Source organism: Taeniopygia guttata, chromosome 1 (genome assembly GCF_048771995.1).
Source record: "Taeniopygia guttata chromosome 1, bTaeGut7.mat, whole genome shotgun sequence".
In the NCBI taxonomy this organism is placed as follows: Eukaryota; Metazoa; Chordata; class Aves; order Passeriformes; family Estrildidae; genus Taeniopygia; species Taeniopygia guttata.
In genome coordinates, this window is record NC_133024.1 from 110,624,210 (window position 1) to 110,649,019 (window position 24,810).

Genomic DNA, 24,810 nt, shown 5'->3' on the forward strand with positions numbered 1-24,810 from the left:
TGCTGGGCACAGCGAGATGTGGGGCAGGACCCAATCGTGTCCCCTGCCACCAGCACATATTAACTGGGGCTGAGGCTCAGCTCAGACACTTGGCTGACGGGCTGCAGGGGTGAGTATGGCTCATCTGTTCCCTCCCTGGGAAATGGGAACCCTCAGGGTGGTGGGGAGGTTTGGAATTTGGCAGCCCCTGCTCCCCATCCTGTGCAAAGGCTGATTCTCACCTGGGGAGTAGCTGTGCTTTCAGTAAGTCCTGAATGAATCAGGCAAGCAGGGAGGATTTGGCTTCACTCTACGAGGTCAGGGGGGTGGTGGAGAGGATCTTCTGGAGAGCTTGTACAGCTCCATCCTTGGAGGTTTTTAAGATCTAAGGAGGGCAAAGCCCTGAGCAGCCTGAGCTGAATTTAATGTGCTTTGAGCAGGAGGCTGGACTGGGACCTCCCAAGGTCCCTTCCAGCCTGGGTCACTCCATCATTCTGTTAAATTGATGCTACATTTGTCTTGCTCAATGGCAGCAATGCTATTTAGAATAAGGCAAGAAAAAGCTATTTTGCTTCTAATGGAGCGAGCTTGCATGTCTCCCTGCCTTGCTGATTTCATCTACGTTTTCCCTCACTTTACTTAATGAGCATCTTGATTTTCTTCCCCTTGAAGTTATCAGAGCAGTCTGATAACCTGATAACTGCAATCTCCTACCTGCAGAGTGCTCTGTAAACATTAGCCTGTGTTCCTTGTCATATATTTTCATTAAGTGGCAGCAGCTGGGGGTTATCATTCCTGGTCTCTTGGCCTGCTTCCCAGTTCCAGTGGAGATTTCCATTTATCCTTTGCCCAGCCTTGTGCCCTCTCAAGATTCTCCATTCAGCAGCAAGTAACGGGGCTGTGGGGACACCTCAGTGGCTCAGGTGTATTTGGTGACTGACCAGAGCACACCTGAGCCTTCAGCCAGGGACTGGGAGGAGAGTTGGGACACAGGGAAGAGTTTTGGTAATCCAGAAAGGATGTGTCTTCACTTTGTGATCTAAAAATGCACTGGAGGCAGTGTGGGGAGATGTTTGCACTGGACATTGCTCCTCTCATCCATCCCTGGGATGTCCTTTCTCCTCACCCCCACCAGCCTGTGCTGATGGATGTCACTGAGACTGGCAGCAAGGGACCAACTCAACCGTGCTGTGCTAAGGCCTCCAAGAGTCCCAGATTCTTCCCATCCTTTGGTGCCATTTCAGGCCATCTGCTGCCTCGTTTTGGGCGTTCCACACTTCAGGCAGTTTTCAAAGTTACCAAAACTGTGGGGTTTTGGACACATATTAATGTAGATATGAATCCAGACTCTGATCACAGAAATGCAGTGATTTGAGAGTGTTTTTTAATGGAAAGAGGACATTCATGCCATTCCTGCAGGACCAAGAATTACCCAGCCCTTGAGGCACTCTCCAGCAGAGGGGAATGCAGATGTTGACTAGTCAAAGCCCAGCTTCTTTTTTGTCTAATTACAAAATACTACCTAAACTTATGAAGAAGAAGATGAAGAAGAAGGATTAGCTACTGCTCTAAAATTTCTTAGTTTTATATATATTACTATATTCTAAAACTTTAAACTCTAGGTTTTCTACTATGTGATATTACACACTTTTATTCAAATTACACGCTCATAATCTTAGTGCTATTATTCAATTTTGGAAGTTTTCTCTATGGCTTCAGGTTAAATGAGGTGTTCTCTTGAGAGTCTGTGTCTTTCAACACAAAAAAGTCTAAAATTCTCAATATCAAGAGTTCTAACATCCAGCATTTTGTGTGGTGACTGGTGAGCTCAGTTGTGAAAGCATGCTGACCACCTCTGATACTCTGGATTATCTCTTCTTTACCCACAGGTGACTTTTGCTCCTTCCCAGCTAATTAGATAGGTAAACACAGGTTTGCTTTGGGAGATATACTCAAGGCCAACAGAAATCCTGGCTTGCAAGGAAATGAACCATTTTTCCCCCTTTAATCCCTGCCAATGAGCAGCAGTGGTGGGGAAGAGCAGTGGGAAGCAAAGTTGGTTGGGAAAGCTTTTGTTGGCTGCAGGATCCAAAGCATTTTGGAGTGACTTCCCTGCACCCTCCTGGTTTCCTGCTGCTTTCTGAGGCTGGGGTGGTGTCTCTGGAGAAGAAAAGGTGGTTGAGGGCCTGGTGTGAGGCTGGAACAGAGTTCCCTGTCTGCTTTAGCTGTGGAGCCAGGTTGCAACGGGAGGTTGTTGACCTCCATCTTCAGAGATGCTGCGGGGCCTCTGGATAAGGAGAAGGTTCAGCCACACACCGTGGGCTGTTCCATCCCTCTGGTGTTGCTGGAGTAACTGTGGGGTGTGTTTCTGTGTTCCAGGGACAGCCCAGCCCTCAGGAACCAAACCCCAGCCCCATCCTCCCGGCCAGCGTGGAAACCACCAGGGAATCACGGCGTGGAGCTCGGGCTGTCCTGCCACGCTGCTGCAGAGAAAAACTCCCACCAGGAGGGTGAAAGGAGCAGACAAGCAGGAGGAGGATGGCAGAAATGGTAATTAAGGCTGCCCATGGGCTCATTTGTCAAGCCACAAAGAATTCAGATAATCAGGACTTAGCCACAAGAACGTGCTGGCCACTGTGAGCCACAGCTACTGGCAGGGAGCCCAGGGACTGAGGCGGGACAGGACTGTGGCATTATGGCCTGGGGAGGAGATGAAGCTCCCCAACAAAACTAAACTGGATTTCCCATGGCCCCTCCACGTGGCAGCAGGTCTGGCCCTACTGCAGGCAGTTCTCTGTGTTTAGAAATGGGAAGTTTCTTCTTTGAGTCACTGGTTTGGTTCTGTGAGATGGCAAAATGGTGTCTCTGTTCTCAACCTGAAGTTAAATGCAGAAGGAAAGTCCAACATCATGTCTTTGACCATTTCTGCTGCAGCAAAGGTAAGGAAAGGGTTAGATTTGCTCTAATTGCAAAATGCACCACCACAGAGGTGTAGGGAGGCAGGGCAGACAAAGCAGATTTCATCACCAGTCTAAGTGAGACACAAGTCTCCATCCATGACCCTATGGAGTTTCAAGGTCCCTTTGTTCATGAATGGTTGAATCAAGGTAAATTCATTCTGTGAACAAGCCAGAAAAGGAACATACAGATACCAAAACTCATATGGGTTTTCTCCATGTGGTTTGTTTCCTTAGCACAGATGAGTGGTGGATGGATTGCAGAGAGGATCAGAGCAGAGAGGTCACACCAAACCTGCATGTAACCCTTGTTTCTGCTATTGTTTGGTAGCAGATGCTTAAAATAAATTTTAAGCCCAGACTCTTCATTTTGTCTGTATATGCACCAGCAATACAGAGAGGACAGCACAGAAAATTGCCTTCCTACAGAGCACTGATGCCATCAGGGCCCGTGTGCTTAAAATCTGCTAGTGAACTCAACCTTTTCTAGCTTATTTAACCCTCTTCTCATTCCAATTTTTCATCTGCTCTGCCTCTGTAGTTGTTCCTGATGATACCATTCTGCCTTATTATTTATTGCTCATTATTTGATGCACCTTCAACTCCCCCAGGATTTAGATCCTGCTCTCAGCACCAGCCTCTTGTCTCATTTCCAGGCTGATGAATCCTCCTTTCTTTAAGCTGCTTTACTGTGGGAGTTGCTCAGTACCCCTGAGCACCTTTGCTGTTTTATTTTTGTTGGTTCTTTTTTCTCAATTTTAATACACTTGGATGCCAGAGCAGAGGTGACCTCTAAGTCCCACCATCACCATAAAAGCATTCTCCAATTATTGCTGGATGGATTTACCTGCAGGTTCTTCACTGCTAGGATGAAAAAAAAAAAAAAAAAAAAAAAAAAGAAGCTGTTCTTGACCAAATAATTAAATTAGGAGCATGAAATTTTCTAGTGGAGGTGATGGTTTTGCGATGGGGAAGAAGATGTACTGGAGAGGATGCCCAGATGAGATATGGGGTCTAGCACACCAATCCAAACAACAGTTTTGTCATGGAATCATGCAATTGCTAAGGTTGGAAAAGGCTGGTATGATCACCATGTCCAACCATGAACCCACACCACCATGTTCACCATGACTCTGTGTCCTCAAGTGCCATATCCACACAAGTTTTGAACACTTCCAGGGATGGTGACTACACCACTTCACTGGGAATTCCATCCAAATGCTTTACAACCCTTTCATGGCATTTTTTCCTAATTTATAATCCAATTGTTTTTCTAATGTATGAACTCCCCTGGGGCAACTTGAGTCCATTTCTTCTTCTCTTCACTTTCTCCCTGGGAGAAGGGACTGACACTCCCCTCACTACAAGACCCTTTTGTTCATCTTCTTCCAACCTCCTTCCATCCCTACAACCTCCTTACCCACCTAGATCTGTGTGGTTGAAATGCCAGCAGGATGCTCCAAGCAGCCTGGCCACCCTTCCTTCACATCCAAATGCCATTTTTTTCCCTTCTGCAGCTATTTTTCTCTATGTGACCTCTATTTCCACCCCACAGGAGCTGAGTAAGAAGTGTCCCCTGATGAATGGCAGGGCTGCAGGAGGTCAGGACAGCACGTGGACCCTTCCCAACTTGCCCAGTAAGTGCACATGGACAGCCACAACGCCTGCCAGCAAGTCTCCACACTCCTGTGTTCCCTTGTAAGTAATTCCTCTGTGTCCTCTGTGCTGCTTACTTCAGGGTGCAGTTCAGCACCTTTTCCTGGAGGTGAAGTTCTCCTGTTACACCAGGATGGTCGTGGCCAGAAGCCAGCTGTTGTGTTAATGATGGTTTATTTTACAGATGGCAAAAGCAGCTTAGTAGCTCCTCTCCAAAAATGATTTTTTTCACTCCCTTTTATTTTTGCAGAAGGATGTGGCTGGCTCGAGTCTGGGCTCTGTGTTTTCCAGAGCATCTGTCTGTTTGGGGCATCTTATTTTAGATGGCTGAGAGGCCTTCAGAGAAATAGATTAGCAGGGCCTGGGCTTTTCTATCAGTAGCAAATACACTTTTCTCTGCCACAGTGCAGAGAAAAGTGCTTCCTCTGAGCTGTTCCTGCCCTCACAGCAGCAGGCTGACGTGAGGGCCCAGACTAGTCTTGACAAGAGGTGCTTTAATGACCCTGCAAACCAGACACAGACAAGCTACTAAAGATAAGGCTGTCCCATAAATGTCAGAGGAACTGCAGACACGTCCCTGCAGTGCCGAGACGTGAAACTCCACTCCAGCAAGTGGAGTAAAACTCCTGGAATCCAGCTCCAGGAGCTGGAGGCCATGGAGGTGCTTTTCAGTCAAAATGATTTTTTCCCCTCAATTATCATTCTGAGCAGGATAATTTATTTATTTTTTTTTTTAGCCATTTAGCATCAGGCTGCCATGGTGGTGCCAGTGGCTGGGCCCATCCCACCCCTAGACAGGAGAAGGAGAGACATTCCCCAACCCTGGGCATCAAACACTGCTCTGGGAATGGAGTTTGGCTGTGGGGGCCCACGCAGTGCTGCTGGGGCAGGAGATGAAACATAACCCACGTGTAGCAGGGTAGAAAATACCCTGGGACACGTCACACCCCTGCAGCAGTGCGTGGAGGGAGAGGTGGTTTGGTTTCCCTGCTCTGGGTAAGCCACAGAGGGCAGCCAATGGAGCAAAAATCTCTGGACTTCCTGAGATTCCCAGGTGAAATCTGATTGAGTTTTAGGAGTAGAAGCAGAGGGAGGGAACAAGATTTTATTTTAATTAAGAATATTAAATATTTAAATTTTTTTTTGAGAGATAGAGAGATAGACTAGTTCAGACATCCCTCAATCTGGTTCTGACCCAGCACAACCTCAGCGGGAATCCTTTGCTTTGCCAGGACTGGTTTTCTCCTGGACATCTCAAGGAATAGCAAGCCATGACTAAAAGCTGGAATTTTAGGGGAAAACCACCCTTGTCTGCTGTCCTGAAGCGATGTCAGCATCTGCAGATGTGTAAAGCAGTAACCCAGGCCACTCTCCAGAGAGCCAGGCTCCAGTGAAACCTTCCCTGAAGGAGCCATGGCTCAGCCCCACTGAAATCCTCGAGCATTTCAGTGGCTTTTGGAGCAGCTGGGCTACTGGAACGTGGATGAAAAATTAAACTTTATAATTTTAATAAAGATTTGTAGGGAATGGGTATGTTTATTTACAGTGTTGTGTGCCAGAACTCTGGCTTGGTTTAGGGGTTCTGTGTGGTGGTAAAGTCCCTCTTCTGACTTGTACTTTTAAAGAAAACTCAGCTTTTTGTTGTTGGGTTTTAAGGTAGCTTATTGTAAGCTATCTAAAAGATTGTTTTCTCTGGTTACTGTGGTTTGGTTAGAAGCTCAGGTAAAGGCACACACACACCCTTGACACCCTCTCTGTCTGCTGGTTTTTTTTTTCTCTCCCCCCACCCAGGGCTGCTGCTGTCTTTTATATGGTACATTACGTGTTACATGTTTACAGTTTTTCTCCAATACTTATTACTTATATTAAATGGTGCTTTTTTATTCTAAACTAATTCATAAGTGCTAACATCATTAAGAACATGGAGGTAAGGAAGAAGAAAGAGGAGGAACAGGACCAGCTTACATTCTTCTATCTTACAACTTTTGACTCCTATGTATAAAGTAAAAACCCCGCATGTACAGGTGTTAAAACCCTTTTGTACAATACTAAAAAATTTTTCCCTTTACTTTGTAACTACTTCTACTATAATGTCTAAACTTTTGTGACTTCTTGTTCTTCCTGCAAAGTTGGTAAATCATTCCATGGCTCAAACTCAAAATCACAGCTGTTTTCAGCTGCCTGCCAGGGTCTCAAATGCTTCTGACCAGGGCCTGGAACCTCCAAAAATGTCTGAGGGACATTTTGAGTTCCAACAGTTGTGGATGCATGTGGGCACTCATTGCCCTTTAATGGACATGCGTATGTCTGAGAACTCCTGATCTTTTTTTATTACCTTTATTAATTTCTATATGCATAGAATTTCACAATAGGTTAATAAATGCATATTTATTTTGCTGATTTCACATTACACTTACAGCTAGTTACACTTGTACTTAGTTTTTGTCAGAAAGTACAGAAAGAAGTCTTGGGTTACTCTGCCCTATTTGTTTTAAGGTTTGAGGAGTCTTTTTTATCTCTTATCTTTTAGTGTGGAAATTTGCATTTTTTTTCCTTAGCTGGAGTAGTTTTGCTAAGACTGTACTTACTAGACTAAATAGCATATTCAGCAAGCTCAAAGTGGCACATTTCACTCAAATCTAAATAGATTTTTACTCTGTTAAATTTTTACTCTGTCTCATTAGAGATGCAGGGAGGCTGGAACCTCTTGGTAGTAGAGACCTTCACTAAACCCTGCACTCCTGCAGGATGAGAGGTGCTCATACCCCACTTGCAGGACCTGGAGGGAGGGGTGTGAGGTCCCTGAGTCACCCAGTGTGTCACCCCTTGGGCTCCCTGCCACCACACAGCCACCAGCCTGGCGGTGACAGGGACAGGACAGCTCCAGTCCAGGGCTGGAGGGGTGATGGGAGCTGAGAGCTGATGGAGCCATCCTTGCAAGTTTGGGAATCCTGGCCAGCAATACTTGGCCCAGAGGCAGCTGGAAACGTGGGGAGCAGAGATGAGGCTGGGCAGGTTGGGGAAAAGAGGAGGAGCCTTGTGCTGTGTCTCCTGGTTTTCTCACCCACAGCATAAAGTCCTAAGGCTTGCCAGCATCTTCTCACTCATAGATCTGGTCTAAGGTTTTGCAGGGCAAGGCATTTCAGAACAACCCTGAAAATTAATTAGCTTACTTTATATGTAAAAGACCTAATAACTCATGATGGAGAACTGTGACTAACTCCTGGTGCCACTAATTGTTGATGGGGATTTTTTCTCTTGGAGTTGGGGTGTCTTTTGGTGGCCTTGATGAAGTTGCTGAAACCTCACTCAGATTTTCTCTTGACTCATGTTGCACAACAATAGCTTTGATTTGACTTCATTTTTTTTTCCTGCATTATTTCAGGACAGAAGAAAAGAAAATCCTGCCCAATATCCTCAAGAAAATTGGCTGCACCCCAATGGTCCAAATCAACAAGATTGGGAAGTCCTATGGGCTCAAGTGTGAGCTCTGTGAGTGTCCCCTTCCCACCAGGTTTTTGCATGCCACGAGGTGAGGGTGAGGGGTGGTGCTGGAGGGGGGCTTCAGAAGAGGCTCTGTGAGAGGAACATAGATGGGGAGGGGCAGATGTGGCTCATGTTGGCCTCTCCTGCTTATTAGGCAGCAATTTCTTGGGCCAAACAGGAGGTTTCAAGCAGCAATGAGCAGGGGGGCAATGGTAGTGAGGAATCTCTCCTGCCAGATAGCAGCAGCATAAGCTCAGAGTGGAGCTGGCCTAAATTTGGAGATGGATCTAAGCCCTCTCCCCAAGGAGATGTTAGCTGCTGCTGTCTCAAGTAAGGCTTGGCTTTAGGCTGGTGCCCTACAATCACGAGGATGACAAACTCAGACCTGTGCATGTGGACTTCTCAGTCTCCTTTCCTATAACTCCTAACCCCAGTGATTAATTTGATCCAAACTGGGCAGAAAGGCAGATTCTGCGAGGCAGAGAGTGCCATGGGTGTCACACAGCTGAGTGAGGAGAGACTTGCTGAGCACTCATCCTTCATGCAATGGCCCAGCAGAGCCCTGCAGGGCTGGGTGGCAGCTGGGAACCCCACTGAGCCTGTGGGGAGCACGCTGGGCGTTCCCACCTGATCCCTCCTCAGCATTTGGGATCCTTGGGCCACCAACCCTGCGACCTCCACCTGCACTGCCTCACCCTGCCCACGGTGAGAGCTGAGGGGACACAAGGGGGAGAGCTGGTGGAGGTGGGAGGACAGATGTGCAGCCCCTGGTGCAGCTCTGGAGCAGCCTTGGAGGATGCCTGGCTGGTGTTTTTGGGCGCTGGGAAAGGCAGGCAGATCCCATTTTCTGGGATGGTGTCTCCCTCCCCTGGTGCAGGAGGGGAAGGAGAGCAGAACAGGCAGAGCAGCTCCACAATCCTGAGCTGTGTGCCAGCCCAGAGCCCCTTCCCCAGCAAACACAGGAATTCCTGCAGCACAGCTGCCTCAAGGAAGCAGCACAGCTGGATGTGGTTTCCTGGTGTTTGCTGTGCCCCCAGGGATCCTTGTGCAGCTGCAGTTGTGGCACTTTGCAATATAAAACGTAATGATCAGCACAAGATTTCCTTTCCCGTTCAGGCTGCTCAAGCACTGGGCTGATTTCTCAGCCTCAGGTTGCTGTCTCTGCCAGGCTGAAGTGAAACATCCCTGGAAATCCCCATTTCTCCCTGTTGTTCATAAAACAGAGCTCAGTAGCACCAGTTCAGTTGCAGATGTCCATCAAAGGCTTGGTAAGAAGAATCCTGTGGTGTGGAGGCCCCAGCGAGGACTGAGATGTGCCTTGGAAAGTTATTTGCTTTGTTGCTAGCTCAGTGAAAGAAACTGTAATTTGGCCTGACACTTGAAAATATTCTTTCTATTATTTGGGATTTTTTATGGCACCTCAGTCAGGACTACAGATCACCCCCACAAAAGGGGAGCTTTTTAGGTATCTCTGAAAAACCTCAATGCCTGGATAGACAGTGAGACCTTGCTGCTAAACCTTGCCCACAGAAGAGTCCTCGAGGAGTGTTGTACCAGTGTGGGACCTTGCAATGACCGTGTCCAGCTGATTTTAAACCCATCCTGGGCTGTCCAGGTTGACTTCAAACCCATCCAGGGTGGAGGAAACACGGGGGAAAGAAGGACTCTGTGCTGATGGATAATTCCAGAAAAGCAGATGGTGGATGCATTCCCCTGAGCAAAGGACAGTTCTGTAGAGGAGGAAGAGGTGTCCCAAAACTTCAGTGAGGCCTGGAGAAGCAAGGAGCTGGTGCCTGATGGAGTCTCCCTTTCCTTTCCCTTTCCAGTGGCAAAATGTGAGTACTTCAATGCCGGGGGCAGCGTGAAGGACCGCATCGGCCTCAGGATGGTGGAGGATGCAGAGAGAGCTGGGATTATCAAACCAGGAGACACCCTGATTGAACCCACTTCAGGAAACACAGGTGGGAAGGGCAGGGATGCTCCCTCTGCCAGGGAACTGGGCAGGGAGGAATTTCTGAGCAGCAGGGATTTGAGGAGCTCTTGCACTTGGAGTTACAAGGTGGGCTCTGGCTCCATGTTCCCCTCAGCTCCCCTCCTGGTGGCCATGGGCTTCCTGGGATGATGAGGTGCCTCCTGAAATTCCTGAGGGTCCTGTGAGGATCTCACACCTGCACAGGTGTGCCTGGAAAGTCTCCTTGTGGCAAGGCAGGCAGCATCAGGGGCTGGAGCATCCCTGGGTGTTTTCAGGCTGGGAAGCTTTTGAATTCTCAGGGATTCCCAGAGACCATTCCCCTGATGGGTTGGAAGAGAATTCCTGTGGTTTTTGCCCTTGTTGCTGTTGCTTGTCACCCCAGCCACCCCCAGACACGGAGCCAGGGGGATCTGTGCTCCCCAGAGCTGTGTCCCATGTGGATCACACTGGCTCCCTGCCTGCCTGGGGCAGCTGGAATGGCACCAGGCTCCCTCCAGCCCCTGGCAGGGACACGCTGCTCCTTCCTGCTGCCTCACCTTCCTGCTCAGGCTGGGAGCAGCTGGCTCCATCCATCACCCCCGTGAAACCAGAGCAGAGGCGCCCTTCGCCTGCTGGCCTGGGAGTGACATGCAGAGTCCTGTGTGTCTGTCCCCCACAACTGACAGTGCTCGGGGGGGAGGCACTCCTGAAGCAAAACCCCTTCCCTCCTGTGTTTCCAAAAGCACAGGAAGATGCCTGAGCCTCGGGGAGGGGAGAAAAGCCCTCCCCAGCCCTGCCATTCTCCCAGTGCCAGCCCTGGGAGCAGGAGCAATGCTGCAGCTCCACTTGCCTGTCAGCACATCCTCCCACACTCCCTGTGCTCCCAGCACACCCAGGAGTCCCGTGGAGGATGCCCTCACCTGTGGCTTGTCAGTGATCATTTCATGGTTCCATCCAGGAGGAGGAGGAAGGTAGGAAGTGCCAAATGTTGTTGTCAACCAATTCCCTTTGCTCCCCACCACGCAGGAATTGGGCTGGCACTGGTGGCTGCACTGAAGGGTTACCGCTGCATCATCGTCTTGCCAGAGAAAATAAGCTTGGAGAAGGTCAGAGCTCTGTATGGTTTTACCCCACAGCTGGGGAACATCTCCTTCCTCTCTCTCTCTCTGCCTCTCCCTCCCTGGAGCCCTCTCCTTTAAAGGTAAATGAGCCTTGCACACCCACTGCCACAGCTACTCTTCAGAACGTTGCTTCTTGAGGGGAAAAAAGCAGCCTGTGATGGCCTGGTGGCTGTCTGGTGTCAGAAGTGCAGCTGGGGTGGTGGGAGAGCCAAACACAGTGCGTGGCTTCAGAGAAACAGAGCAGGACCTGCTGCCTGTGAAGCTCAGCAGGAGAGGCAGGCAGGTGCCAGGGCTATCCTGCCAGCCCTGCTCACTTCCCCTCTGGCAGCTGACAGGTCACTTGGCCCCACTGTGTATTTATGGTTTTCTTTCACCTGGAGACACTTAAAGCTGCTTTCTCAGGGTGGTGTCTCAAGTCACTTGCAGGAGAGCTGATGGTCAGGTGAGCACACCATGCTGGAGATGGCAGAAATCCCTCACTGGTGAGCCAGGAGCCTCACAGACCACTCAGCTGAACTCACACTAGTGAAGCCAGATTTGCACCCTGACCTGGCTCAAGAATGAGCCTTTCTCCAAAGTGCCACCCTCAATTCAACCTACATCTCACTCAAGCTCAGCCTGGATCAGATGCCACCCCCAGCTGCCATGGGCTTCATCTCCAGGTGTCCCAACACTGCCCCGTCCCATTGACAGCCAGATCTCCCAGAGGAGACACCCTAGGGCTGATTGCTCCTTCCCTGCCTTTAGTGAGAGAAGGGACTTAGGGCAAAACCAGCTTCTTGATCACCTCCTTTCACGCTGGGGCTCCTGTCCCAGCACACAGGAGACACTGCTCCCTGTCCAGTTCCCTCTGCCCTTTTCCTCTGGCACCCAGGAGCAGCACACTGTCACCTCCCTCCACCCTGTCCCCAGCCTGCCCTCCAAGTAGGACAGGGCAAGATGCCAGGCTCGAATCCATGTGCCAGCCTCAGGCAGGAGGCCCTGGGCTTCTAGGAGCATGTCAGAGATAGCAGAGTCCAGAACTGGACACGCTATCTCCACATGATGAACCTCTCCTGCGTGCAAAGCTGCTCTGGCATCTGGCACTGCCCTGAGACCACAGGTTCAGGTTCCCATCCCTGCGTGGGATCAGCTGTGCTGCAGCTCCTCTTTTCCCTCCCAAAGGTCGATATTCTGAAGGCACTGGGTGCTGAAATCGTGAGGACGCCATGCGCCCGCTTTGATGCCCCCGAGTCCAACATCCGTATCGCCTGGAAGCTGAAAAGTGAAATCCCAAACTCTCACATCCTGGACCAGGTAAAGGCCGTCCCCACACTGACTCTGTTTCCCAAGAGAGTTTATAGGGTGTTCTCCAAGTGTGTCTGTGTTTGGGAGCTCCATTTGAACTGGCACCAGAGGCAGATTTCATCAGTGTTTTATGGCATTTGAAACTCAATCACTCCTCTGCAAAGCACAGGGGAACAGAAACAAAATAAGGGACACTTCCAAACCTGCAACGCTTCTGCCAAAGCCTGGATGTGGGCAAGGCTGGGTTTTCTTGCACGGTTCTCCTCAAATTGCTTCAGATTTAACTTTGACCTGAAAAAAAACAGTTTTTAAAGCCTAGTTAACAGCCTCTGTTCTGCCTCAAAAATATACCTCATGCTGTAAAGGGCACACCCTGGTGACTCCTGTCAGAGGTTCCTGCAGTGCTGGGTCTTGGACAGGAGGGCACTTGGTCTGACCCCTGAGTGAGGAGTCCCTGGAGTGCAGAAAAGCCAGACAAGCTCCTTCCTTCTGAGAAAAAAAAAAAAAAAAGTAGTTGAAAGACTGAATGAGCTTTTCAGCTCATTTTTGATCCATGAGTGTGAACGTGGGGTGCACAAATACCAGTGCTGCAAAATCCCTCTGTGCCTGAGAGATGACTGATGATCAGGACAGCTTCTCCAGCCCACAGCTCCCAGCCTCTGAACAACCCCCACACCTAATGGGCACCAGGAGCTGGAGAGTGAGTGTTTGTGGGCACACTTGTGGAAAAACCCCACGTGGGCTTGGAAATTTGTCCCAAAAAGGCCAAACAGGAGGAATAGCTGCATGCTTTGGGTACAGCTCTGTCAGGAGCTGCTGCTGGTTTGGTATTTGACCTGCTCTTCACACGGTAACTCCTGCTGTTCTCTGCTGGAACCCACAGTACCGAAACCCCAGCAACCCCCTGGCGCATTACGACACCACGGCCGAGGAGATCCTGGAGCAGTGTGAAGGTACCATCTGTGCTGAGGGCTGTAACCCTCTCTGAGAGCCTTAATTTACATCACTTATTGACCTGAATGTCTAGAAACAGCCCAAAGGGCCTCTCTAAGGGGCAGGCAGTACTATCTTAATAACACTGACACACACAGGGTGTAGCAACCTCTCCTAATCCACTCCAGGTACACCTCAGCCTGCAGGGCCTCCCAGCCTGGGGGAGGAGAGCAGAGCCTTAAGAAACTCAGGTTGTACCTAAAGGAGAAAGAACATGTCTCTTGGTGGCCACAGTGACCTGCCAGCTGGGAGCACAAGAGACCCCACGGGGCCTTGGAGGGGAATATAAATCCACCAGGGCATGGCAAAGTTGCATCTGATCCAGCACTCTCATTTGCAAATCGAAACAGACTGAAACCTCACAAATAGTGATGCTGGAAGGGTGGGCTGGGGGAGGATAAAGGGCTATCCCAGTCCATGTCTGTGCAGATAGAAGTGAAATTTATTGCCAGTTCTGGGAGCACTGTGAAACGTGACCAGGACTTGAGGATTTTAACTGGAGAGCAGTTATCAGAGCAGTAAAGCAGTCAGGTATCAATGGGAACAAGAGAGGCCCAGCCTTCCCTCCACTACAGAGTGGGGATTTGCTCCAGCTGGCTGCCAGGGTTGCAGGTCCCCTTTCCCAATGCAGCTGCAGCATCTGGTTCTGAAGGCCAGACTCCAGTTCTGCTCCCACCAGCCCTAAACAAGAGGACACAGCCTCAGCTACGTCACGGAAGGTTTAGGTTGGATAGTAGGAAAAAAAAATTCACTGAAAGAATAATAAAATACTGGAATTGTCTTCCTAGGGAGGTGGTGGAATCACCATCTCTGGAGATGTTTAAAAAAAAACTGGACATGGCACTTGGTGCTATAGCCTAGTTGAGGTGTTAGGGCATAGATTGGACTTGATGATCTTAGAGGTCTCTTCCAACCTCATTATTCTGTGATTCTGTGATTAAATATGTATAATTTCAGTGATGCCAGTGGGGCAGCATCTGGCAGTCGCAGTGCCAGGGCAGAGCTCAGCCCTCCCTCCACTGTGGGTGCCAACACAGGCTGAAAAGTTGTGCCTGTTAGTGATATTCACGTGTGTGACTTGCTTTGATATGCTGTGGTTTGAAAGGGATGGGTGTGCTGAGATATTCCCTCCCCCTTAAGCCACAGAATCACAGAATATCCTAAGCTGGAGAGGACCCACAAGGATCATCAAAGTCCAACTTCTGGTCCTGCACAGGACACCTAAAAAGTCCCACCATGTGCCTGGGAGCATTGTCCAAACACTCCTTGAGCTCTGGCAGGCTTGGTGCTGTGCCCACTGCCCTGGGGAGCCTGTTCAGTGCCCAGCCACCCTCTGGGGAAGAACCTTTCCCTATTATCCAACCCAAACCTGCCCTGACACAGCTCCATGCTGTTCCCTCTGTTCAGCGGATGCCAAAGATGCAGAAATCATGGAGAGCTGCAGTGGGAGATCTGGAGGTCACCTTCAGCTCCCTGCAGTGAGGCAGGATGAGCTGTGCTCTGATCCTGCAAGCTCATCTGAGCTTCTGCTCAGGACCAGGCTTTGACCACCAGCACAGCCTCTGCCTGACCTTTCCTCACGCGGGGTTCTGGTGGACAGAGGCTCTGCCTCTGCACAGGGCTCTGAATAAAGGGGAGGCTGTGCTGGGGGCTGTGCTGAGCCCTTGCAAACCCTGATCTGCAGGCAAGGTCCACATGGTGGTGATCGGGTCTGGCACAGGAGGAACCATCACTGGTGTGGCCAGGAAGCTGAAGGAGAAGTGCCCGGAGTGCAAGGTAAGGCTGGAGGCAGGGCTGCCAGGGTTTTCATGGAATCACAGAATGGTTTGGATTCAAAGGGATGTTAGGGGCTGTCCCAGTCCACCCTCCTGCCATCGGCAGGGACATCTTCCACCTGACTGGGTTGGTGAGAGCTGGCCTTGCACAATTCCAGGGACGAGGCACCCACAACTTCTCTGGGCAATCTGTGCCAGGGCCTCACCACCGTTACAATAAGGAATTTCTTCCTATTATCCAATATAAATCTACCCTCCTTCAGCTCAAAGCCATTCCCCCTTGTCCTGTCCCTGCATGTCATTTCCTGCCTGACCCCACGGCTCACCTGAGGGAGCAGTTGTTGTCTGCACCTATTTGTTCACAGCAATGGTGGCTTTTGTTGGAAGCCATTTGGTGATGTTTAGGTTGATCTAGACCCATCCAAGTGCCTTGGAGACCAAAGTTTCCACAGCCCCAGTAAAACCTCCCCCTGCCTGGTGCCTTGCCCTGTGCAGGACACTCTGGGGGCACAGACAAATGCTTCTCTGCCACTGCAAAACCCTCTGTGCTTTAGGGTTAACATCAGTCACAATGCTCATCCTGCAGAGCTCGTGCTTCAAGGCAGACTGGAGGCATGCACACACTGGTCTGGTCGGTGTGTGAGTGATCCCTGATCCCTGATCCACTGGAGGACTGGGACACTACTCCACATGCAGCTGTGTGGGAAGCAGTGTCACCATCACCTCAGCCCAGACACAAAGCTGCAAATAACCAGGGAGGTGTCACCTTCAGCCAGCACAGCTAGATCCAGAAAGGATGTCTGTATCCACGGGTTTCCACAGGTTGGAGCTCACTGACTGGCTTCACCTAGAGCAGATTAAGGAGCTCTGGCACTGCCTTAAGGGCTGGGCTTTGGAAGTGGCAGGCTCTGCCAAAGGGGTGATGACAAACACCTTGAGAGTGATAACATTCAGTTATCACCAGTCACTTCTGCAACAGCTGAAGACTGCTGAGGATCTATTTTAAAAGAGAGTGAAAAACAGCACCTTTATATCCTGGAAGCTCTCCATGCTGCCAGTGATTAGGAATATTAATGAATATCAGGTGAAGGAAACACTGCTGATAAGGCTGTGGGTAACTTTTCCATTTAATTTTGAGTTTGGCTGTTTCTGAATTGACAAAATGTCTTTCTCTCCAAGATCATTGGTGTGGACCCCGACGGCTCCATCGTCGCTCTGCCCAGTGAGATGAACAAGACCAACACCACAACCATCGAGGTGGAGGGCATTGGGCACGACTTCATCCCCACTGTCCTCGACAGATCAGTGAGTAACCCTGTGAAGAGGGGCCTCAGCTTGGCATCCAGCCTGTCCCCAAGGCCAGAGGTGTGCTGGCCCTGGTTTATCTTCCCAGTGCAGAACAAGCTGTTGTGGGGGGACTGGGACACCCAGTTACTTTCTGAGTAACTCTGATCATAACTGACCCACTGTTGCAGACACATTCTTCTTTCTTTCAGGGCTTTTCATAGAGGAGCACAGAAGTAAAAAGAGAAACCAATTTCTATTTCTGCTCCTTGTTTTCCCATGTGGAATGTGCTTGAAAAATCTTTTACCTGGGGCGATTGCTTGATTAGATTCTAGTGTGGATTGTTTGAGCCTGATGGCCAATCCAATCCATTTGTGTCTAGACTCTCAACAGAGGGTCACAAGTTGTGAGTTAGATATAGTAGTTAGAAGAAGTAGGTAGGTAGTTTTAGTATCTCCTTTAAAGACTATATTAATATATTATAGTATAGTTACAATAAATCATTCAACCATCTGAACTAAAATCAGACATCATAATTTCTTCCTACCAAGTTCACCTACATTTACAATAACCCACAAGGAGAAGGCAGATAGAGGTGAAAAGCAGGCATATAACACAGTGTGAGTGTTCTCTGCTCAGCCTCACCGTTGCTCAGATGTGCCCCTTTGGCTGTGATCACACAGATGTCTGTGCTGAGGCTGCTCCTCATCACACTGCTTTCCTGACCCTTCTCTGCCTCAGACACCACACACAGAGCAGAAATCCTGCACCAGGCTGGATGACAAGATCCAAGCCCTGTAAGACAGATCATGAACCTTGTAGCTCTTTGTTGTCAAGTTCCCTCTCGGTGTGTCAGCTGCCACAGGGCTATAAATCCCTAACACAGCCTGCCTGTGTTGCCCTGGCCTCATTCTAGAAAGGTCCCTCACAGCCTCAGACCCCAGATTCTTTCTGCTTCCAGGTGTTAACTACATCCCTGCTGTCAGCACATGGCTGTAGAGCTGTCACCTTCATAATGCAGACTGGTTCTTGTAGCTGGATTTTAGCAAAATCTCAACCATTAATGTACATCATAAATACTCCTCCACATCCTAACTCTGGACCTGTCAGGCATCCCTAACTTTCCAAGGAAAAGGTGCTGGCTGGAATGGTGTGGGTGTCTGCGAGCAAGAACTCCAGACCATGGATGTTCTGACAAATGCTTTCAACAAGCGTGGAAGGCAGCTCAGAGCTGCCAGATGGTGTGGGCATCAGCACCATGGTGTGCCCCAGAGGGTCAGGGCAGCCTGAAATGACATTGCCAAGACTCATGGTCCTTGCTTTCCTTCCAGGTGGTGGATCAGTGGTACAAAAGCAACGACAGAGACTCGTTCCTCATGTCCCGCAGGCTGATCAGAGAGGAGGGGCTATTGTGTGGTAAGCACAGAGCAGCCACAACAGTTTGCTCTCTTAACAAACCTTCTGAACCCCATCCTTTTGGGACCAAAACGCTCCAGAGAATAGGTGCCCTCTGCATTTTGTGTCTGCTGGGTCAGCAGGGCTGGAAGGCTGAGCCTCGTGCTGTGCCGAGGTCAGTGCAGACTCCAGAGGTGTGTCCCTCAGTCTGCTCTGGGGTCTGACTCATCAGCCACAGTAATTTTAGAAGTTATAATTCTCTCCTTGCCGGAGCACTTTTGCAGTGGAACTGGATCTTCAGGCAGTGTTGGGTTACAGAGGCTGAAGGGAGGATTAGTGGGGCTCGGGGCAGGACAGGTGGGCTCTGCCAGCAGCTCTGTGAGGCCGTGCTCGGTGTCACTGCCACACCAGAGGTGCCAGCTTTGGACCAGGAAGGTCTGAAAGCAAAGAAAGTGTGAGATGTTCTTACTGAGTATTCCTCCCTGTGCCAACAAGCTGTAAGTGATCCCACTGGCTTCCCAAAATGAACAGGTGCCCTCACACAGACTATGCCTGTGCCCTAAGAGCCTCCACAGAGCATCAGCCTTGTTTTCAGCCCTCCCTGACACCAAGCAAACAGACACAGGTTTGCCCCCAGGAGCAGACACTACGTAGGCTGATAAAAGCCCTGAGCACTCATATCCAGGGAGTTTTGGAAAAGATCAGGCTATATATATGTAATGAAACACTTAAATGTTGATTTAACCTAGCAGGCATGGAGTCACTGTGTTTCAACAGAAACCACTTGTTTGAACTCAACCATAATTTGTGAACAGCTTCGTGTTCCCTGAACTGCATTTTTCAGGGCTGCTCCTCCTTTGTTTGAAAAATGTGACCCAGGGATAATTAACCTGCTGTAAAATACGTGCTGCCTTGAATGCAGTGTGTAATTGGCACACAGATAGTGGAATGTGTTTGACTTCCAGTACTCAGAGTGGTGGTGGAAGAATTGCCTCTGTAAAGCAGGGACCTGCTTTCCCTACGTGCAGCGAGCCACATGCGTGCACACAGACACGGGGAGCATTCAAGCCTTCCCATCATGTTGGCCTGGTATTCCAAGCATGAATGCAATGTTTATGGACTTTTTTTCAGTCTTTACAGTGCATTTAAAGCCAATCTTTGGCTGCCAAGTATGTCAGCCAGAAGCTCTAGAGCTGGCGTGCTCTTCTGCTCATTCGAAGGGAGGGTGTGGTGTGGGCAGCGTGTTCTGGATGTCCCTGTGAGGGACCTTTCAGCCCTTGGTCTGCCCACAGAGTCCCCACGAGAGGTGGTTCATGAAGTCCATGAGGTGACTTTCATGCTGCCTCAAAACTCAAGAGTCACAATATGAACACATCCCATGAGTCCCTACCTCTGCCTGGCCCTAAAGGCTGCAAGGCTTTGGGATTGATTGTCCTCCCATCCCCGTGCCACGAGGTGCCACCTCTGCACCCTTAGCTGGGGCAGCCTGTGCTTCCCACGGTGGGACAGCAGCCCTGGGCAGCCCTGACACTTGTGTCCCTCTCCTCGGTGCCGTGCAGGGGGCAGCTCGGGCAGTGCCATGTCCGTGGCTGTGAGAGCTGCCCAGGACTTGAAGGAAGGTCAGCGCTGCGTTGTCATCCTGCCCGACTCCGTCCGGAACTACATGTGAGTGTCCTGCTTCCTCCCCTGCTTCCCAGCACCAGGCTGGGAGTTCCCAGAGCTCCCATGGCCTCCTGTGATGGGAGCTGAGCCCAGCTGCTTGGGGTTCTGGAGAGCCACCCCAATAAATCTGATAGCAAGGCACATGCAGTGAGCCCAGAGCTGGGAGTCTCCCTCGGGCAGATCACGGGAAAAAAAGCAAAATATACACCAGGGAGAAGGAGCACATCCATGTGGCAGTCACCAGGGGATGGGTGTTGGGACACTTGGGGTTTATTTCCTCTCGTCACTGACTCACTGCACGCAGCAGGACTCGGCCAAGCTACACCTTCTGAGTGTGCATGCCTCAAGTTAGGCAGGCAAATAGCTGGCGTGCTTCAGAGAGTTACTGAGCACCCAATACTCCTGCTGCCCTTAAAAGGGGTTGAGAGCAGCCAGCTGCAAAAATCATGAGAGCCCCGGGGGCAGTGCTGTGGTCTGGTGCACGAAACAAAGCACGACTTCTTCTGGAAGCCTCACAGACTTGCTCTTTGTTGGTGATTTCTAGGTCCAAATTTGTGAATGATAAGTGGATGATAAAAAATGGGTTCCTAAATGACGCCCAGGAGCACAAGCCTTGGTAAGACAACTTCTTCTGGGACAAACTGTGCTAAGGGAATCAGCTTTCTGAGTCTGGAAATCATTATCTTCAAAGGAAAACGTTCCCTTTTAGTGTTTAGGAAAAACAAAGTAAAGTCCAGACCCCTCTGGGGAGGCTGTAATGTCAGCTCGTCTCTTTTGGGTGGTTCTCTCTCAGCTCTGCAATCAAAGTCTATAAAGGAGCCTTTCTGTCCCAGAGTAGCTGATCCACTCCCACAGGGCAGCCCAGGCCATCTAGACCCTCTGAAAGCTCTTTCTACTGCACATCTGACATCCAAAGGACCATCAGGCTGCTGGGGAGGTGGGTCCCTGTTGTAGCAAGCCCTCTCTCAAACAGCTCTGCAGCTCTCTTCAGGCAGGGGACAGGGAATTTTCACCTTCCAGAGCTGCTGGCCAGAAAAGATGGCCAACTCTGCTGTCCCTTGGACACCATGGGGAAGGAATCCCCTCAGGGAGTCACAGGCAAACTGCTGATGCCAGCTGATGTGTGGCTGGGAAAATGCCAGGTGTTTAGAAAAGCTCTTGGTCTCACCCAAAAGACAGCAGCTATTACTGACGTCTCCTTCTCCTTTACCAAAACTTATTGTAAAATATTTCCTCAAAACTCAACGCATTTCCAAGGCCTCTTGTGTCTGGTTAGAGTTGCTCTTGGCCCTTCCAGGCTCCAGCATTGCCCTGCCTTTTCTGCAAGGACTCAGGGCTGAGATGTCTGGGAGCTGCTTGTGTCCCCCACAAACAAGCTCAGCTTGTCCCTCATAAGTCACACGAGCATCTCTGCAAGGCTCTCTCCTGCAGGAGCTGCAAGTGCTGCCTTGTGAGGACCAAGGATGCAGGACAAAGGAGTAAAACTGGTAGGTCGCCCATTTATGAGCTTGAAGTGAAGGCCTCAATAGTTTCCTTGGATTCAGGACAGCTCAGCACCTTGCCAGCTGCTGGTCTCATCCCTGCCTCTGGAGTTGCATGAGCACTTGGGCGTAGGGAAAGCTTGGCTTCAACAAGACCTGGCCGTGGTGGCATTTCTGCTTTGGGTGTAGGAGTGGGGCTGGCTTTTCAGGCAGACAGAGAATCCCTCATCTCCTCTGGCCTCCACAGCTGTGCAGCAGTCACAGCTCAGCGCTGCCATTTGTCTTCCAACAGGTGGTGGAACACCAAGGTGCAGAAACTGAACCTCTCGGCCCCTCTCATCCTCCTCCCAGAAGTCAGCTGTCAGAAGGCAATTGAGATCCTCCAGGAGAAGGGATATGACCAAGCTCCTGTTGTTGCTGAGTCAGGGTAATTATTTCTGCTCACTGCAGAAATCTTGGGCATTCATACAGAAAAATCAGTTGTGACGAAGCTAAAGTCCCGTGTACTCATTCAGAGCTGGGGCTCTTGTGTTGGACTCTGATGCATAATTTTAGAAATATCATCTGCCTCCTTGTGAAGATTCACCAATAGAACTCCTGTAAAAGATCCAGTTAAAGCCCAGTCCAGTGCCCACCAAACCAGAAGATGCTGGATCAGTGCACAAGGGGAGCCCAGGGGAGAGAGAGCTGGGGGGGAACCCACAAAAACAAGCAGCTGGTGAGCCCACGGGTTTTCCTTCTCCCAGCTGCTGAGTCCTGGACTGCAACAGCAGATTTTAACTACTGTGGAACCAACAGCTTGGTGAGGACAAAGACTTCCTTGTTCTGCTCAAGTGAGGAGAAACCTGGTGCCTCCCACTGACTGCAGCAACAGTTCAGTCACTGACTTCAACCAGAGCAGAGCAACCCCTACATAAAATGTGTGTTCTACCTCAGGTCTGACCTTCTGGAAAACTCCCTGTTCCCTTACAGGCTTATTTTGGGAATGGTGACCCTCAGCAACACCCTGAGCTCCGTGCTGGCTGGAAACGTGGAGTTCTCAGAGCCTGTCACCAAGGTCACCTACGACCAGTTCTCCAAGGTACCACTGAGGCTGGGGATGGTGTCAGCCCTGTCTGGGGACAGGGAGAGAGGGAGAGGTGCACCACCAGCACCCTGGGGTGTGAGAGGAGCTGGGAGGTCAGTGAGAAGGCAGAGAGGAGTGGGGAGGGCCATGGTGACATCTTGGAGATGAGAGTAAGGACAAGCACCTGTAAAGGCTCTGCTGAGCCAGCAGGGCTCAGATGTGGGAGCTTTTCACACCAGGAGCCAAGCACTGGCAGGGGAGTTCATCCAGCTGGGGAACCAGCACCCTCCAAAATCAGAGCTCAGCCATTGCCAGGAGAAGTAAAATGTTAAAAGTTACATTTTGTCCTGTTTAGATCAGCCTGGAGGACAGCCTTGGGAAGCTTTCCTGCATCCTGGAGAACGACCCCTTCGCTATCGTTGTACACGAGCAAATGCACTGTAGGTATCTGCAGAAACTCCCCACGGCCTCGGCACAAGTGTGTGAGAGGGGAAAGGGAAATTCTCAAGCTGATTGTGGCAGGTGTCAGTGCATCTGCTGCACCTGGGCATCCCCTGAGCCTCTGCACCACGAGGGTTTCTGCTCTGCAAAGCCCTGGAGCTGCCCACTCCTCACCCACGTCAACTCCTGACACCACAGAGACCAGGGGAGAGGGGCAAAGCCAGCAAGGGGGAAATTAGGGATCTCTCTAGACTTCTGTAGCCCAGGGGAAAGGTCAAAAGGAGCATTTGGCCACATTGGGCAAAGCCTGGGTGGAATTCAGGCGAGAAAGCTGAGAAAAATTGGGGTGGGCATGAGCAAGCCCTGTGGCGTGGGTCATCAGGGGCACTGCTGTGTGGGAGCCTTACCTGGAGCATGGCTGGGTGTAGGGATGCTGTGCCAGCCTGGGAGCACCATTAAAGCAGGTTTTGTTGGTTTTATTCTCAATCCACTGCACATCTGACCTGGCACACCTTTCCAGTACAATTGCACCAAAAGGAGTACAGATTTGCCCTTGGCTGGGAAAAGTGAACAGCACAAAAAGCAGTCAGAAGAGCCATGTTTAGGTCTTGTGGATTAGAGCTGAAGGGTGTAATTATGCTGATTTGATGGGATTGCACACTGAGCATGCAAAGCATCCCTCAGGTGAGCAGTGGGTGACACTGCCAGCTGCCTGCTCAATGCAGGGCCTCCAAAACCCACCATGCCCAAACATCCCAAACCTTTCCCTCTCCAGGGCCTGCTCCCCCAGAGCCCCATCAGCTCTGAAGCTTGCAAGTCCATCCACGTTCACACAAAATCTGACACTCAAAACTGCCTTTGATGCATTTCCAATTCAGTCACCAAAATTAATGCCGGGCAGAATTTCCTTTCTCAGCTATGTTGTCATAAAATAAGGAATATCTCTTTTGTATCACATTTTGATATAAATTAAATGGTATCAGCAAATTAAATGGCACCCATCAAAAAAATATCAGCCAGCTGTCTGCAGCACCTCTTGCTCTGATTTTCAAACAACACCCACTTGCTTTTCCAGAGCTGTTGTTTTAATGCTGTCACAGTTACCCCCTTATTTATTACTTTCTTCCCACACCTTTGCAGTTTGCATTTTATCTTGTGCTTGGGCTCTGGTGGCTAGTTTTAGTTTTATTTATGAAAACATTTATCAGACAGTTAAAACAATTATTGAAGTGCTGTTTCATTAATGGTGGTGTAGGATGTTATGAGAGCAGAGTAGAAAAGTGCCTTACTGCTGCTTTTAGAGAGTCTCATTAGTTTGCTCTGAGAAGTTCTGTGGTGATAGGAGCAGGACTGGAACAGAGGTTGGCTAAAAACAACTGGGAAATTAAGTTTCCTGCTCTGGGAAAGGTGGGTAATTTGCAACAAAAAACCTCTCTGGTGTGATCACAGTAACCTGACTGAGGCTCCATCATCATTTCTGTGGAGGTAGAGCTCAGACACTGTCCCTGTTAGGTTTTTCTTTTAATAAATGCACAGCAGCCTGTGCACAGCTGGAAGGTGGTGAGGGGCTGGTGGGGTGGTGGTGTTCTTTTTTATTTATTTTTTGCCACTAAGCTGGAATTTTCTGTGCTTCCAGACAGTGGAAATGGCAGCTCCTCCATGAAGCAGACGGTGTTTGGTGTGGCCACAGCCATGGACCTCCTCACCTTTGTCAGCAGGAATGACAAGAAGTAGCAGAGCAGCTCCTCCAGCAGGTCCAGGTGTGCCCCTGAGCCCAAACCACCTGGCCAAGGGAGCCCCTGGCCCAATCCAGCCAACAGATTCTCAGAATGCTCAGGAGAAAATTGTGATGTATTATATTTGTCTGCCAAATGCCACCCACAGTATTACTAAAGAAATTGTGTTTAACAGCCTTGTGTGCTCGCATGGAGCTTCCCAGGGCTGGGCAGGGAATGTGGATGAGAAGGAGATGATTGTTCCTGCCCAGATTTTAGCAGGAGGAGCTTTGGTGAGTGTGCCAGCTGCAGGTACCTGTGCTGCAGCTGCTGAGAGTTTTCCTGACCCCTCAGGGCCACAAGAGCAGCAGGGCTGGGGACAAGTCAGGGCACTGCTGCACCCTTCTGCCCCTCTCTGCCCACCCCAGGCAGGGCTGAGGCACCCCCAGGAGCCATTCCTCCTCACCCTTGGGGATGTTTGCCTCCAACAAGGCAGCAGGAGAGAGTGCAAGTCTTAACTTCTTTTTGCCAGGGTCAGGATTAAAATGCATGAGATGGTA

At 50.1% G+C, this 24,810-nt stretch overlaps 1 protein-coding gene across 1 annotated transcript; it reads left to right on the plus strand.

Annotated features, from left to right (window-relative positions):
• LOC100225076 (cystathionine beta-synthase-like) lies at nt 1-24,810 on the plus strand. The gene is made up of 17 exons (XM_030283472.4): nt 1-109; nt 2,359-2,529; nt 4,492-4,634; nt 7,978-8,084; nt 9,905-10,039; nt 11,056-11,135; nt 12,315-12,446; nt 13,321-13,390; nt 15,115-15,206; nt 16,385-16,510; nt 17,822-17,906; nt 19,445-19,550; nt 20,092-20,163; nt 21,321-21,455; nt 22,001-22,109; nt 22,450-22,534; nt 24,172-24,810. Exons 2-17 carry the CDS (start codon nt 2,518-2,520, stop codon nt 24,267-24,269), a joined length of 1,587 nt encoding a protein of 528 aa, XP_030139332.4. The 5' UTR covers nt 1-109; nt 2,359-2,517; the 3' UTR covers nt 24,270-24,810.